The sequence below is a fragment of the Carcharodon carcharias genome, chromosome 16, assembly GCF_017639515.1.
Source record: "Carcharodon carcharias isolate sCarCar2 chromosome 16, sCarCar2.pri, whole genome shotgun sequence".
In the NCBI taxonomy this organism is placed as follows: domain Eukaryota; kingdom Metazoa; phylum Chordata; class Chondrichthyes; order Lamniformes; family Lamnidae; genus Carcharodon; species Carcharodon carcharias.
The window spans coordinates 58,624,190-58,641,811 of record NC_054482.1 but is presented as its reverse complement, the minus strand read 5'-3'; the positions used below and the strand labels follow the sequence as shown (position 1 = coordinate 58,641,811).

At 40.4% G+C, this 17,622-nt stretch overlaps 1 protein-coding gene across 1 annotated transcript in view; it reads left to right on the top strand.

Moving 5' to 3' along the window:
• The window catches only part of rpe65c (retinoid isomerohydrolase RPE65 c), a 35,423-nt gene that overhangs the window by 14,052 nt on the left and 3,749 nt on the right, over positions 1-17,622 (top strand). Inside the window, exons 5-10 of the mRNA XM_041207815.1 lie at positions 1,846-1,987; positions 6,324-6,471; positions 10,231-10,312; positions 11,792-11,924; positions 14,512-14,651; positions 15,610-15,739. Coding sequence (XP_041063749.1) covers positions 1,846-1,987; positions 6,324-6,471; positions 10,231-10,312; positions 11,792-11,924; positions 14,512-14,651; positions 15,610-15,739 — 775 coding nt within the window. The remainder of the gene's footprint in view (positions 1-1,845; positions 1,988-6,323; positions 6,472-10,230; positions 10,313-11,791; positions 11,925-14,511; positions 14,652-15,609; positions 15,740-17,622) is intronic.

Below are 17,622 nucleotides of genomic sequence, written 5' to 3'. Positions count from 1 at the left end.
AATACCTATATGAAGGTACCCAGCCACAGAACCTGGAGTGAACAATGGCTCAATTGAAGACATACACACATTGTTCTTGGACGCTCCGATCAACAGCCCCTAAACATGGTAAACGGGGTGGAGCTTCTTATTGAAGACCTGGTTCAAGCATGTAGCATCAGAGTAATCAAAATTGAATCACGATATTCATAGCAAAGCTTGAAGATTCATTATAGGAGATACAGTTTTCATGCATAATTTAGGGATGCGGACCTTGTTGGGTTCCTGGTACAACTGTCTCAGAAACTGGTCCCTTGCCTTTCCAGGTGGAAGTGGAAGACTGAATTGTTTGAAAACATGTGGATCATCTTAGGATAGAGGGACATTCCAACAAGCAGCTTTTCCGCCTGTGATTAATGACAAACCATTAATCCCTGAGGTGACAGTCATGTCCAATGTCTCCATAGAGTTGCCAAACACTGAACTGCCACTTTCTAATGATGTATCTGGTGCTGCAGTTCCTGATCCAATGGAAGAACCTTAAGTGGTAGATCTACACTGCTCTAACCGCAGAAGGAAACCACCTCAGAGACTTACTCATTAATCATCTGAGTTGTATATATATCTTGTTGGGTATTCAAATGTTCTCTGTAAACTAAAGGGAGAGGAAGTGTAATAATTGAAGGTATAGCCTCTCCTACTGCTTATCAAAGGTCATGATTGTTCTTGGAGGTTCCAACCAATGAGCCCTTAGCGTGGGTAATCCAGGAGGCGGGGCTTCTTGTTGAGGATCTGGTTCAAAAATATAGCATCTGAAAAGCTCTCTGCAATAAAGGTACCTGTTTCTAGTTGAAACCTGTATGGCACATCAAGTCATTACAGTTCAGCATTACTAGTCACTCCTATAAGCAGATCTAGTATTTTGAGTGATCTGGAGAGCACCTTTATTGACCAGTATCTAGTTAAATGAGAGCATAAACTGAGGATCATGTCAATAAGCCCCTTGCCTGTACTTGGCACTGTGATCTCACCTGTGCCATCTCATGCTACCTCCTGTCTTTATAAAAGACAGATGGAAAATTATTCTCATGAGACAAGGCCCATCATAAACCAACAAACTGGCTTATTTTACATCGAATGGGTAACTGAACAAAGAACTGTTTTCCAGGGATATATTAACATATTAATGACCATTCCTCACACTATAAAACAACAAGCCAGATACAATCTCAAACTGGCAAACTGAGATTAAAAATTTTATTGTCATAAGATCCTGAGGGGTCTTGACAGGGTTGATGTGGAGAGGATGTTTCCTCTTGTGGGAGAATCGAGAACTAAGGGTCACTGTTTAAAAATAAGCGGTTGCTCATTTAAGACAGAGATGAGGAGAAATTTTTTCTCTCGGAGCGACCTGTTTGGAACTCTCTTCCTCAAAAGGCAATGGAAGCAGAGTTTTTGAATAGTTTTAAGGCAGAGCTCAATAGATTCTTGATTAACAAGAGGGTGAAAGGTTGTCGGGGGTAGACAGGAATGTGGGGTTGAGGTTACATTCAGATCAGCCATGGCGGATCAATGGCAGAGCAGGCTCGAGAGGCTGAGTGGCCTACTCCTGCTCTTAATTCATATGTACGTATGTGTGTATGTACGTAAGTATACTTTCCATTTCCCCACTAATAATTTTTATCTTGAATTCACTCCCCATGGTTCTTACTGACAGGGCAGACCAAAATTCTCCACAAGCACCCAGAGTACCACCTTTGCAATGGGACATTTCTGAGATAGATAGAGCTTAATCCAGAATTTTCCAACTGTGATGTTTTCCTTCGACCTAGTGTTTTTTTAACTTCTTATTTCTCTTTATTTCAGGTTTTTTTCCTATTTTGAGGGTTTAGAAATCACTGACAATGCTCTTGTAAATTTGTATCCCATTGGAGAAGAATATTATGCCTGCACTGAAACCAACTATATCACAAAGGTCAACCCAGAAACACTGGAAACAATACAAAAGGTAATTAAGTTCTGCTTATGATGCATTGTTCTGATTGGTTAGTGCAAATAACCATTGTGTTAATAATGAAAGCAATAAGGATGAAATTCTGTTGTTGTACAGGTTTTGCCATGTAATTCTGTAAATTAATTGAACAATCATCAAGTAATTTGAAAATGGAATGGTTTTACTTTACAGTCTTTCTATCAGCTGCAGAGATAATTGTGTCAATGATTCTTGTTTCATTACTGCATAAAATGAGCAAACTGGCTTATTTTACCTTTGAAACATGGGTTCAAATCCAATTTAAATGGATTGAATGAGAAACTCCTTTTACACCTATTTGTGACATCCATCTGTGAAATTGCTTATCCAAGTCGAAAGCAGTTACTAACCTGTGTTGATTCATAGTACAAAGCTGTCCATGTAGTTACAAAAAACAGCATGATCTATAATATTGCTATATTGTTCTTCATGGCACTGTGTTGCTATCTTCTTACGAGGCCAACAGCATTATGCATCCAAATTCACTTTGGAAAATGAATTGTTATGTGCATTGCTGTTAAAGAACCAATCATTTTCGTCAGAACAGGCTTGCTGTAAGATTCATCTCATGGAAAACATACAGAGACCTAAATTCAACACTGTTGCATCCACAAAATTGACACAGTTTTATTTCCAAATTCTTAATATAGGGGCCTGTACCCATTCTATGTGGGAATTTGAGCCAATACTAAACTGATTCCACTTTTATTCTTTCGACAGGCAGCTGCCTAAAATAAATGTATAACTGAAATGAGGCTCCTGCACCCATTTTAGCTTCAACCAGTATATCTGAATGTTGAGCTGTCTAATCCGTGGTTTTTAAATGGACCACTATAGGCTGCTCAAATAAAGACCCTAAAACTTCAGAAATGTTATTTTTGTGGAGTTGGACTATAACAACATGTTTTTATCTTTACTGTGGCTTCTTTCCCTTTTTCATCAGACAGTTTGTCTATTTCAAATAATAAGAATAACTGTTAATGCATGTGTTATAGTTTCTTCGATCCATTTCATGTGGATGACACCTTATTTTCACTCAGGGCCTTTCTGGTACTTCAAAACAAAAACAGAATTACCTGGAAAAACTCAGCAGGTCTGGCAGCATCGGCGGAGAATCTGTTTTTGTTTTGGATTTCCAGCATCCGCAGTTTTTTGTTTTTACCTTTCTGGTACTTAATGTTTACTAAGTGATTCCTGTTGTTGTATGACTAACCTGCCTCTGCAGATCAACTTCCCTCATTTCCTTTGAGAACATCTTAATAAATGGGCAATACATTTTGTTTTGTGAGCTTTGATTCACCTTCATTGTCATTATATTCTCTTGATTCACTGTCACAATTTGCTTATATTGAGTGTCTCTAGCCTCTAGAATTTATACTTGTTTAGAGATTTTTAACATTCATTCTTCTTTTCCGTATTAGTTTCATTTATTTGTTTTGTTGAACAGTGACATGTTAGAATCCTGAAGACCTCTGCTGCTTGTGTCATTAAACCACCTTAAGTATTCATTCTCACGCAGAAGAGCAGCACCATAATTAACTGAAATCTGACAAATCTGGCTTGTTGTTTGGAACATAAGAGGAGTAAACCGTTCAGCCCTCAAATCTGCACCATCGCCATTCTATTAGATCATAGTTGATCTGTGCCTCAACTCCTTTGATCCACACACCTAGATCCAACTGTAAAAATTGCTCATAATTAATACAATAATGGCCTTGATAGGTCTCCTACTTGTCGGCGGGCGCGCTGACCACACTTGCGCGCACACAACGACCGAAATATCGCACGAGTGCGCAATGATGTCGGATGCTTGCCTGACGTCATCACGTGCTATTTTACACCGGATTGAGTCAGGCGCATGCCCGCCCATGGGACGTAAAATTCTGCCCCCTGATTTCACCCTGAATGGCCTAGCTCTGATTTTAGTTTATATCCTTTATTCTGCATTTCCTTGACCAATGGAAATGTTTTTCTGTATCTATACTTGCCTTGGAGGTAGTGCAGTGAAGTGTATACAATGAGAGATTGAGTAGATAAGGTTTCTTATCTCTTTGAGATTAGAAGAGTGAGAACTGATCTCAATGAGGGGACTTGAGGGGGTAGATACTGAGATGCTATTTCACCTGGATGGAGAGTCTAGAATTAAGAAGCACAGGCTCAGGATAAGGGGTTCATCATTTAAGCCATTTTCTTTATTCATTCATGAGATGTGGGCTTCCCTGACTGGGCCAGTATTTATTGCCCATCCCTAGCTGCCCTTGAGAAAGTGGTGGTGAGCTGCCTTAAACTGCTGTAGCCCCTGTGGTGTAGGTACACCCAGAGTGCTGTTAGGAAGGGAATTCCAGTTCCAGGATTTTGACCCAGCGACACTGAAGGAATGGCGATATATTTCCAAGTCAGGATGGTGAGTGGCTTGGAGGGAAACTTCTTGGGTGGTGGTATTCCCATCCATCTGCTGCCCTTGTCCTTCTAGATGGCAGTGCTTGTGGGTTTGGAAGGTGCTGTCTAAGAGGCCTAGGTGAATTTCTGCAGTGCATCTTATAGATGGCACACACTGCTGCTAATGTACGTCGGTGTTAGAGGGTGTGATTGTTTGTGGGTGTGGTGCCAATCAAGCAGGCTGCTTTGTCCTGGATGGTGTTGAGCTTTTTGAGTGCTGTTGGAGCTGCACTCATCCAGGCAAGTGGAGAGTATTCCATCACACTCCTGATTTGTGCCTTGTAGATGGTGGACAGGCTTTGGGGAGTCAGGAGTTAGATCACTTGTCACAGGATTCCTAGTCTGATCTTGTAGCCTTAGATGAAGATGAATTGTTTAAAAAAACAGGTTGTGAATTTTGGAATTCTCCACCCCAGAGGGCTGTGGATGGCAGTAATTGAGCATATTCAAGGCTGGGATTTATAGATTTTTGGGATCTAGGGGAAATCAAGGGATCAGAGATCAAGCAAATATGTGGAATTAAAGTCAAAAGATCAGCCTTGATCTGATTGAATGACAGATCAGGCTCAAGAGGTTATATGGCTTACTCTTGCTGCTATAACTTGTGTTCCTAAATTATTATTATCCTTCCCAGGAAGCAGTTATTACAATTATCTTTTGAAGAGGATGACATTTTTGAGAAACAGCAGGCTATGGCTTTATGCGAGGTTGCAGAATGCTGTAAAGCTCAGGTGAAACCCACGTAAACTGCTTTTATGGCCTTTCATAAGGCTTTCAACCAAATGATTCACGTGGCCATCATAATGAAGCTGAAAGCTACAGAACTGAGCAAAATGTTGAATTTTAAACAAGTTGTCTGCTCCAGCTCCAAACAGCTCTCTTTAAAGAGGATAGAATAAAGTTTTACAGTGTTGCGGCCTTATTCAATATCCTTGTCAATTATGTAATGGGTGGCATTGTATGGGACATCCTCTAAGTCATTGTTCCAGACATTTCTGCAAATATTGCCTCATTGTTTTCACAGATATTTCTTTGCTGACACTTGAGCCAACATCTTGAACATTAGGTTGACCAGTGGAATATGTTAGTGGGTGCCTGGTGAGCGAGATATTATCGCCTTACACAAGTTAAAAAGGGATTTCTTGTAGTAATTAGAACACATCAGCTATTAATTTATATTATTAGCTAGGAATCTTGGTGGATGCCAGTATCAACCAAGACAAATTAATCTGGAATCATGCTGAGACAGTCAAGGGTGTTCAGTCTTTATCATTTTTCTTTAGTGATTGCAATATCCTACAGCAAAACATTTCTCCTTCAAGGTTCAACCATTCATAGCTCCACCATTCAAGGGAATGTGCTGGATGATCATGCTTTCAGGAGGATGCTAGCAATGTACTCACACATTTTATGCTGAATTATGTTGTTCACTATACCACTTGTGAGATATCCTGGTACCTGCTGTCTATCTAATGTGGAGTTAAATACATATGCTGCTTTGTTTTACAGTTATTGCAACAGTTCTGAAGTTGTAATGGACACAAAAACAAAATTGTTGCAAATATTCAGTACGCCTGTCAGCATCTGTGGAAAGAAGAGACATGTTGATGTTTCAGTTGAGTCCTTTCTTTTGCAATTTCTGGTTTTTATTTACACTGTAAAGTTAATTTTGGCCTTAATTTTCCACCATTCACACTCTTAGGCAGTGCTGAAGAGCATAGGTAAACCTCAGAACCAGGAGAAAAATATTTATAAAATTTATTAAGTTGAAAGGAAGCTACAGGTCTCATTCCACATTAAGAAATTAGAATTTGTACAACCACTGATTCAAATTTTGGTATGTATTTTGCAATGTAATTTTATTTTGATGCAGGTGGATCTTTGCAACTATTGCACAATCAATGGTGTGACTGCCCACCCTCACATTGAGCATGATGGAACTGTCTACAATATTGGCAATTGCTTTGGGAAGGGATTTTCTTTTGCTTACAATATTATCAGAATACCTCCAAAGCAGCAAGGTATATATTATACATATGTTTTTCTTGGAACTATTCCAGCTGTAGAAATTGATCAAAAATGTGTTGGGGGTGGTGGGGGAGGCGGAGGTGGAGTTGATGACAGGGAGCAGATGCACATGATCGACCCATCATTGTAGCGGCCATTGCACTGTCATTTTCCAGCGGTAGCTGAAAACTATAATGGGTGTTTAAACAGATGACTCCTGTACATAGATGATATTGATATTTGTTTCTGGCATTCAAAAGGACACATTGTCTTTCAGATTGTTTATTCAGTTGGGGCAAGCAAGCTCCTCATTAGCCAGGTGGTCACAATTGCTTTAAATACAAGCAAAGAGTTAATCAAAAACTTTAATAAAATCTTCTTCAATTCTGAATTAATTCCAGTTCCTAAAGCAATGCACATGCATTGGCCGAGTGACCCATTACAGTTGCAGCTGTGCATTTCTTCAATGCTGGAAAGTCTAGCTGACGCTTTTGAAAGTATTCTCTTTTTTACTCAGTGACAGCTCCACTATGAATAAAAAGGCAAATTTTAAAACCCAGTACAAAAGAGCTTAGTTTCCAGGTTCTAGATGTCAAGGTTTTTGTCTCTCCAAAGCTACACAGTTTTCTGCTTGCAAACTATTTTTTATGGGTTCTGAAATGTTTTGGCTACACGTGGGGCAGAATTTTTCTGTCGGCTTGTGGGGGCAGGGGTGTGGGACCTGCACGCCGATGGGTAAAATGAACCGGGGGGAGGTGTGACATCAGGTGGAACTCCCAATGTCACCCCGCATCATTTACATTTTCAGGTCTGCGAGCACGCAGCCAAGTCAATGGCCTATTAAGGCCATTAAGAAACCAATTCAGCTTATTAACAACTTGCACGTCCAACCTTAAGGCTGGCAGGCAGGCCAGGAGCCCAGACAGGCTTGTGAACATGAAACTTCATACATTGGCTGGGTGATGCTTCATGAGGGTTTTTAAATTTTAATGAAAGGTTGCAATAAAAGTTATGGACATGTCCCAACTCACGTGACAGTATCACATGAGGGTACATGTCAGGGAAAATTTTTAAACTCCTTCATTAAAAGTTTCAAAACGGAGCCAATCTCCCTGAGGCAGCACTTTGACTCAGGGAGATCTGTGCGCTCTTCCGTGTGCATGCACGAAAGCGCGCACTCCCGGTGAGGGAAATCCCCCCCCGCCTCCCCCAACAGCCTGCATAGGGGGTGCATAGCGCTTCCTGTTGGACATCAAGCTGGGCGTGCCTTAATTAGCCCACCCACGCAAAATGGCGGCGCGCCCCCAACCGGGGCTGCCGATCGGGAGCCCGCCTACTTGCGCCTGCTTCTGCTCTTCCCCCCCAGCAACAGGGGGAAAATTTTTCCCACAGTTGCCAATCAGAAATATACCTTCTCTGTAAGGAACAGATGCAGTGAGGTTTACCTATTATAAGAAAGAAACATTACATTTGCTTTATTTCATTTGCAATTTGCAAGCTAGTTTGAAGCTTCAGAGACATAGGTAAGTTTATCCCCATGATAAACTCCATTCCCTAACCACTGACCCCATCCCTCTTCCTGAAAATTGTCTGAGGCTTAACCAAACTGTTCGTAACCATGATGTCACATTTGACCCTGAGATGAGCTTCTGACCACATATCCATGTCATCACGAAGAATGCTTATTTTCATCTTCATAACATCGTCCAACTCCACCCCTGCCTCATCTCATCTGCTGCCCAAACTCTTATCCATGCTTTTGTTACCTCTGGATTTGACTATTCCAATTCATATGTGGCTGGCTACCCATGTTCCACACTTCGTAAACTTGAGGTCATCTAAAACTCCACTGCCCATGTCCTAACTTGCACCAAGCACTGTTTACTCATCACCCCTGTGTTCTCTGATGACCGGTTAAGCAACAGCTTGATTTAAAAATTCTCATTCTCATCTTTGTTTTCAAATCCCTCTATTACTTCAACCCTCCCTATCTCTGTATTCTCCTATAGCTCCACAAACCTCCAAGATATCCACGCTCTTCTACTTCTGGCCTCTTGAGGTTCCTCAATTTTAATTGCTCCATTATTGGTAATTGTACCTTTAGCTGGAACTCCCTCCATAACTGCACTGTGGGTGTACCTACACCACGTGCACAGCAGTGGTTCAAGAAAGCAGCTCATGAAGGGCATTTGGGGATGGGAAATAAATGCTGGCCTAGCCAGTGATGCCCACATCTCATAAATGAATTTTAAAAAGCTGTCTAGGTGCTAAGCTCTGGAATTCCCTTCCTAAACCTTTTTGGCTCCCACTTGTTCTTTCTTCCTTAAAATTCACCTCATTAGCCAAGGTTTTGGTCATCTGCCCCTAATATCTCCATGGCTCTGTGCTACATTTAGCACCTTGGGTGTTTTATTATGTTAAAGACACTATATAAATACAAGATGTTGTTGTTGTGGTGTTTTGCTATTTTATTATTTTTATTATATTTCTGAAGTTAAACTAAATTCTCTAGAAGTCATACAGTTATTACCTCTGCCACTGAAGTTGGGCAGATGTAATGTTTTCACCCCGCCAGCCTGTTTGGCTGTAAACAATATATCTCAAAAGCTAATGGATGGATTTCAACGAAGCTTAATACACAGATAAAGTATGGCCCAAGAAAGAACTGATTAGATTTTGACAAAGATGTGGACCTGGATTGGGATCCTGGAAATTTTTAAATAAGCTGTTAACATTGGGAGATTGGGCGAATTGACTTTTTTTTAAAGAATGTTAGGTCTTGTTTAATTTAGAATGTTGTTGATTGTTTTAGAATGTTGTGGATTGTCTCAACTGCTGTAATGGAATTTGTCCCAGCTGTCTAAATTTAAGCCGAGTTTTCAGATCAGATTGTTGGATGTGGATTGGTCTGAAGCCTCCTCAGTGAGATGGAAGTTCTTAATAAAAAATAGTTTTTTTTTGCTTTGTATTTAAAGAGAACCAACGAGGCAGGAAAAAGCCTCATGGAAGAGCTGAGTAATTGTAATAACATTCAGTTAACACTGGTAGAGGTATGCATTCTATTGTGTGCCCTCTTCAATTGCTAAGCCAGTGCATTTGTCTCTAGTCCTACTGACTAGTCCACTGCAAAAAGCAAAAGTGTCTTAATGTACTACCACCTTAATTGCAAAACGGTTAGTGTTATTGCTTCACTAGAGCATTTCTTGATAACTACTTGTAGAAGGCAAAAGTGTCAATTGAATCTGGCATATTACAAACTGTGCTGAACTAGAATCCTGGAATTTTGTACATAATGCCATTATAAGTACCATCATCACAAGCATCTCCGCAAAAAAGTTAGAGCCAGCTCTGAGCAGCACTGAAGATGATTGAGTCTTGGATTTTGAACTTTGTAGAAGAATCATCTGTGAACTACTCTTACACAGCATCCTAGAAGCTAGTTTCACAGCAGGATTTCCTGAATTCTGCCAGCAAATTATGCAAACTTAAAGAGAGATATTCAAGATAGATGTTTTTGAGTTTTTGCAACCATCTGGCAGCTTTCATAGTCAATTTACTGGTGCCAACACATGAATTATCATATTTATTGGGCTTTCATCTTTATGAGCACTTATGCTTTCATTAAAATTTCCTATCAAAGAGGTTAGCCACAATGAGCATTGTAGACCTGATATAATCAAATATCTAGCCTGTAAGAATGATCAATTATAAATGGAGCTTTTAATGGTTATTGATTATTCTTCAGCCGAACATTTAACTGTTCATAATTACAGATAGGCAAGACCCATTAAAGAAAATTGAAGTGGTTGTGCAGTTTCCATGTAGTGAAAGATTCAAGCCATCCTATGTGCACAGGTTCGTATTGCTTTTTCTTCAGAGGAGAAATTTTGAATGTTTTATTGTTATAATCCTAGAAGCTTTTGGAAAACAAAAGTGCTAACACAATGTTTATTAAAAAGTTGTAGCTAATCTGGTAAAATCATGTGAAGACTCAAATTTTGAGAAAGTGTAGCTTTATCAACACAGATTTTCACAGTGATTTCATTGAATAGAAATGGGTTGGATAGATTTGACCCTTAGGGCAGGATTTTCCCGTCAGCGAGTGGGGGCGGGGGGGTGGGGCCTGCTCGCTGACAAGTAAAATGACGCATCATTTAAATTTTCAGGTAGGTGGGAGCACAGCAAAATCAGCTGTGCGCCCGCCAACTGACCTGCCAATGGCCAATTGGGGCCATTGACAGAGACATTGAAGTAATTACTGGACCTGTCCATCCAACCTTAAGGTTGGCAGGCAGGCCAGGAGCCCCGGCGGGAATTAGAAAAAGCATGAAACCTCATCCACGGGTGGATAAAAAATTTAATTAAAGCTTTTTTAAAAATTATGGACAAGTCCCAACTCATATGGCAGTGTCACATGAGGGGACATGTCAGGGAATTTTTTTTTCTATTTTTATTGTTTTTTACAGTAGAGGCGATCTCCCTGAGGCAGCACTTAGCCTCAGGGAGATGAGCGTGCTTTTTCGTGTGCATGCGCGAAAGAGCACACTCTCAGGTTTAGGGATCCCCCCTGCCCGCACAGGGAGGGCATAGCGCTTCCATGCGGACGTCACGCCGGGTGGGTCTTAATTGGCCCGCCCACGTAAAATGGCAGCGTGCCCCCAATCAGGGTCGCTGCACTCCAACTTCACCCTGTGTGTGGTGGGGGTGGGGGGGGGGGGGGGGGGGGGGGGGGGGGGTGGGGTGGGGTGCGTAATCCTGCCCTTAGTGTTCCTGAGCTGAAAAATCAGGCAAGTTTGCTGTTGGTGACCATTAGCCCCTTATCCAACAATGTGAATGGATGTTGGATGAGTATAGGATTAGGCTCAGTGATGTTACTATTCCCCCCTAGTCTTCAATGGTTGTACAATTTGCTGATATTTTGTTATGAAAATGATTATTTGTTAAACTACCATAAGACTTTAAACCCTTTTATCTCCACAATTAAAGTATAATCACCAGGAAAATTTTTGCAGCTCCCTTATCTTAAATCTGATCAAGAAGCTTTAATAGGGTTAAACAGCCCTTATGGTTCATTCTAATTTGGCTCAAGAATGAATTGGAATGAATTTGTTTGCATAGGTTCTTAATATTCAAAAGGAAGAGATGGCAATTCATTCTGGTCATAAAATCATGCTGCTTACCCTTTTAACACGTGGCATATTAATTGAGAAAATTAATTTTGATGTTGCTACTGTGAAGCATCTTGCAATGTCTTTTTATGTTAAAGGTTCCATATAAATGCAAATGTGTTGAATCACTGCTATTTGTGACCAGAAATCATCTTTATCTAAACAGTTTTGGTTTGTGTGAAAACTACATTGTATTTGTGGAGCAACCGGTCAAAATTAACCTGTGGAAATTTCTCTCATCATGGAGCGTGCGAAGTACTACCTATATGGATTGCTTTGAGTCAAATGATTCCATGGGAGTAAGTAACTGTTCATTATGCACAAAGAAGTAACATTTAACTTCCGTAAGGAGGATTTTGGTTTCTGAGTGTTACTTTTCTAGGTGAAAATATAACTTTAACAGAATTTAATATAAAAAACAAATATGATGAAGCTTTGAAATATATACTTGTTCACTGATTTAACTTATTCACTGATGATTACACAATGTTCAGCACCATTCACATCTCCTCAGATATTGAAGCAGCCCATGTCCATATGCATCAAGACCTGGACAACATTCAGGCTTGGGCTGATAAGTGGCAAGTAACTTTCAGTGTCTCACAAGTTCCAGGCAATGATTATCTTCAACAAGAGAGAATCTAATCATCTCCCTCTGACATTCAATGGTATTGCCATTTCTGGATCCCCCACTGTTAACATTCTGGGGCTACCATTGACCAGAAACTAAACTGGACTAGCCATATAAATACTGTGGCTACAAGAGCAGGTCAGAGGCTGGGAATTCTGTGGAGAATAACTTACCCCCTGACTCCTAAAGCCTGTCCATCTTCTGCAAGACCCAAGTCAGGAGAGTGATGGAATACTCTCTACTTGTCTGGATGAGTGCAGCTCCAACAACATTCAAGAAACCCAACTCCATTCAGGATTAAACAATCTGCTTAATTGGCACCCCATCCACCACCTTCAACATCCGTTTCTTCCTGGAGGGGGGGGGTTGTGGGGGGGATCCCTAAACCTGAGAGTGTGCTCCTTCAACAACACCTTCCAAATCCATGACCTCTACCACCTAGAAGGACTAGGGCAGCAGATGCATGGAAATACTGCCAGCTGCAAGTTCGCCTCCAAGCCACATACCATCCTGACTTAGAAACATATTGCCGTTCCTTCACTATCACTAGGTCAAAATCCTAGAACTCCCTTCCTGACAGCACTGTGGGTGTACCTACACCACATGGACGGCAGTGGTTCAAGAAGGTGGCTCACCACAGCTTTCCCAAGGGCAATTAGGGATGGGCAATAAAATTGCTGGCCTAGCCAGTGATGCCCACATCCCCTGAAAAAAGTAAAAAAAGCAATGGTCATACACATAATAATTATATCAGATGATGTTATGACACTATTTTGAATTAAAGTTACAAACTAATATCAGAGCACAGATCCACTCACGATATATCTAACATGGTTAGCTGTCTAATAGAAAGAAACTATAAGCCCCAAAAGCAAAATACTGCAGATGCTGGAAATCCAAAATTCAAAACAGAAAATGCTGGAAATACTCAGCAGCTCTGGCAACATCTGTGGAAAGAGAAACAGAGTTAACGTTTCAGGTTGTGATGAAAGGTCCCAACCTGAAATGTTGGCCGGAATCTTGTGCTGTCGCTGATGGTGAGCTTGGAGGTGGGAAAAGCATGTAATTAGGCAGGATGGTGGCATACCGGAACCCTGCTGCCATCCCACCTCTGCCAGAATTAAGTTTTGGGCGGGAAGTCCCATGGCCGACCTTCCCGCCCCACTTACTATTGACGCCCGAAAGTGGCCAATTAATGACCACTTAATACCTCATCCTGCCAAAGCCACTGTATTAACCCCATGCTGGGCAGGCCTGTTGACATGCAGCATGCATGGCAGCTAAAACAATGTGGCCAGCTTGTCACCTCCTGGGGGTGTGGTTTACTCAATCAAAGGCACTCAGTGCCTGACCAAGTCACTCAACATCAGGAATGAGAGCCTGCTGAGAACCACATCCTTGCCCTTGCGGCTGACCACCCTACACCCCTCTCCCCATGACTCCCAACCTGCAAAACCCCTGCACCCCCACATTACTTACCTGTGGTCTTACCTTACCTGTCACTCCACAGCCTTCAATGTGGCGCAGCTGAGCATAAAAGCTTCTGACCTCTGATTGGCCGGCAACCCCTGGGGTCTTGATTCCAGGGAAAAGGCCACTGCTGGCATCACCACTGCTGCTTGGCTTGGGAAGCCTTCCTGAAAAGAGGCTGCACAGTTCTCTTGATGGCTCTCAGCCGGCAGGTGAAACCACCAACGCCTGAACATGATTCTGCCTGTTAACACAGTTTCTCTCCCTACATATATTACCAGACCTGCTGAGTATTTCCAGCATTTTATGTGCTTATAACTATAAGCCCCATTTTGTTTGATTTAAGGAGTTGTGTGCTTTTCGATGTGCATACAAGTATATATTAGCGCCTGTAGCTTTGCCATGATTCCATTTTTTTTGTAGTGCCGGTTATAAGCAATTATATGTGTTAATAGAACAATAGAAGTTTACAGCCTTTCAGTTAATCATACTTGTGCTGGCATTCCATGCACCAGCAATCCAAAACTAATCCTACTGCTCTGCTATCTTCCCATTGCAGAGTGTTTCTTCTTAAAATGTTTCAGCAAAGCATTTGATGGTTTGCAATCTTGTGTGTAAAGAAATTTCATTTCTCTCTTCCTCTCTTAGTGCTAATTTTCAATTGATCTTATCCATCACAACATGCTGCATGTAAATGCTTATGACCCTCCTGTCCTGATTATATGGTTATAATTGGACAGAACTGTGAAGAGTTCCAATTTGTTATGAAATTATGTGTTTTACAGACATGGTTCCATATTGCAAACAAGAAAACTGGTGAATACCATAAAGTCAATTACAGGACTTCAGCATTTAACATTTTCCATCATATCAATACTTATGAAGACAGCGGCTTTATTATTGTTGATGTATGCTCCTGGAAGGGGTAGGTGCCTATATTAATTAGTTATCTGAAGTTGGTTAAAAAAGTCAATATTTATTTAAAAATGATTGTTACTCCAGCTTTTCAAATTTTTCACCAATGATCTCAAGTGCTGATTCATACTGGAGAATATAGTCATTGGATGCCATCTGATTTTTCACTTATGGCCATGTTTCATGTGTGAGCCCAGAAAATTAATGTCTGCAGGCTATCCAACTGTATCATAGAATGATAGAGAACAGAAGAAAGCCATTTGGCCCTTTCTGCCTATGGTGGACTTATCTAATTAATCCCATTCCCCTGCTCTTTTCCCATAATCCTAATTTATTTCCCTTTCAGGTATTTATCAAATTATCTTTTGAATATTACTATTGAATTTGCGTCCAGTACCATTTCAGGCAGTGCAAGGCAGGTCACAACATTGGTAGAAGCAATGTTTCCTCTTGGTGTCTCTGGTGCTTTTGTCAATTACCTTAAATCCGTACCATCTGGTTACTGACGCTTCTGCCACTGGAACTAGTTTCTACTTGTCTATTCCATCAAAACCATTCATGATATTGAACACATCTATTAAACCTCCTGACATCAGCGATAGAAAGATTTTTTTTGATGCCCTTGCCCCCAACCCCTCACCACTCCTCCCCCGTGCCCTGTCAGTCTCCATGTCAAAGTGTCAACATTTCACTCACTGTGCCCCTAGCACTAAAAACATGAGGAACTTGGCAATTTTCACCATGTGTATTATTCATTTGTTCAAACACAAGCTGTGCCGCCACATTCCCCAGTACTAACATTTCTGTTAATAATCTTAAATGCTCAAATGATTTTGTTTAGTACGAAAATCTAATTATTATGGATTTGGTTAATTTTAAAAGTTACATTACCTTAGCAACCTTTTTTGCCCAGCTCCTATCTCATATGAAGTTTTTTTTTAATGAATATTGTATCACTTCCAATACAGGTTTGAGTTTGTATATAATTACCTGTGGCTTGCCAATTTACGTGAAAACTGGGAAGAAATTAAAGTGAATGCAAGGAAGGCGCCTCAGCCTGAAGTTAGGAGATATGTTCTGCCATTGGATATAAACAATGTGAGTTTTAATTATTGTGGAATATTAAAGGGAAAAGACATTTACCTCCTGAATCTGAACCCATCACAGACAAATGGATATCTCATTTGACGATAAAGGCCATAATTTAAATGGAGTTGGATAAACTTTTGTTGTAATATTGGCCAGTGGTCCACTAAAACACCAAGAATTGGGCTAAATTGAGAGAAATGACAAATGCTGAAAAGTTCAAATAAAATTATAAAATTGTGGAAATACACATCAGGCTTTTTAACAGTTGGAGAGAAAAGAGGGTTCAGATTCTGAAGAAATGTCCATACCTAAAACTGTTGCCCATCTTTTATAGTTAATGCTTTGAGTCCGAATGACTATTCTTCAGAAGCTCTGAGGAAGAGTCATACGGACTCGAACCCTTAACTCTTTTTTCTCTCTCCACAGTTACTGTCAGACCTGCTGAGTCTTTCCAGCATTTTCTGTTTTTGTTTCAGATTTCCAGCATCTGCAGTATTTTGCTTTTACCCATCTTTTACGTTCTTGAGGTGCTGAAAGACTTGACATATATTTCCAGCATTTTTTGTTTATATTAAAGTTGTTGCTGTGAATGGAAACCAACAAGTTAACATTCAAAGTAAAAAATTTAAAGTGACTCAGATTATCTTTTTAAAATGCAAGTGCATAAAAGCTTGGTCAAACTAAAATACTTGAGCAGGTTAATTATTCTTGAATTGTAATTCATGTAAACGTCAGTTAATAGATCACTTAGTGGCAGGTATTGAGTTATGTAAACAAGGAAAGTTTAAAATACGAGATGATTTTGGCTAGAGTAACAATTTGAGTGCTACCAGTACGCCGAAGCATCAATAAGATAGGGGGAAAATCAACCAGGGTTCCTGCCAAACAGACATTTGTGAATTGAGCAACTGAAGGGTATTTGTTTTTGGAGCAAGCTAGATAGACTGCAGAGTCTTATTGTACCTTCTTGAGCTACAGATTACTATCTAGGGTGGAACTACATAGAGCCAGCCTTCAGGCCCCTGAGTACATGCATGGGAAATGGACATTGCCGCTGGGGCCTTGCAATCTTTGAATTTTCACACCTCAAGCACAGACTAGTACCCTGGTAGGAATTTGTGCTTGGAAGTGAAACAAGAAAGTAATGAGCTGCAAGCCTGTAACCTGAAAATGGTTGGGATTGCTGTTAAGAAAAGGTGGTACTTAATGTTATCAGAATTACCTTGCATTGTTGTCTGCCTTACTCAGATGAAGGATCTGAGCACAAGGCTCAATATTATCTTATTCAGCAGGTTCCTGTGAATAGGTAGCCAACTAGTGAACCCGCAGAAAAATTATACTGGAGGATCAAAATGCTGCCTTATTTATATAATAATATTTGGTCTGTGCCTATTGCAGGCACGGGTAACATTCCATCCCTTTCCACTCAGACAGTACATGTACCACAATTGTTGACCCCAGGAAAATCGACCTCAGTGTATTGGGCATTGGCTGAGGAAGGAATAGGCTTCTATTATGAAGACCTCCGCATGTTGAATAGGTTGCTGGCATTCACTAACCAGACTAAATGTGAACCTTGTGTATAATAAAGCCTAGCATCTATAACTCCTTTAAGGGGATCAAAAGAAAACTATGGAGGAAAAACAGTTAAAGTTGGGAGATCAGAAATTCGTAGAAACAAATTGAAGAGCACTGAAGATTGGCTTTGATGTATAAGACATCCCTAGGTTTTACAGGTCTTTTCACAATTTGACAAAGTGCTACATTAAAGCAAAACAAGTTTAAAATAATCATATCTTAAAGTATTCAAGAATCAACAAGTACTTTTTATGAACAGTCACTTAGTATAAAACTTGAATATTGCAGAAAAGAGAGGCATGTTGCCAAAGCTT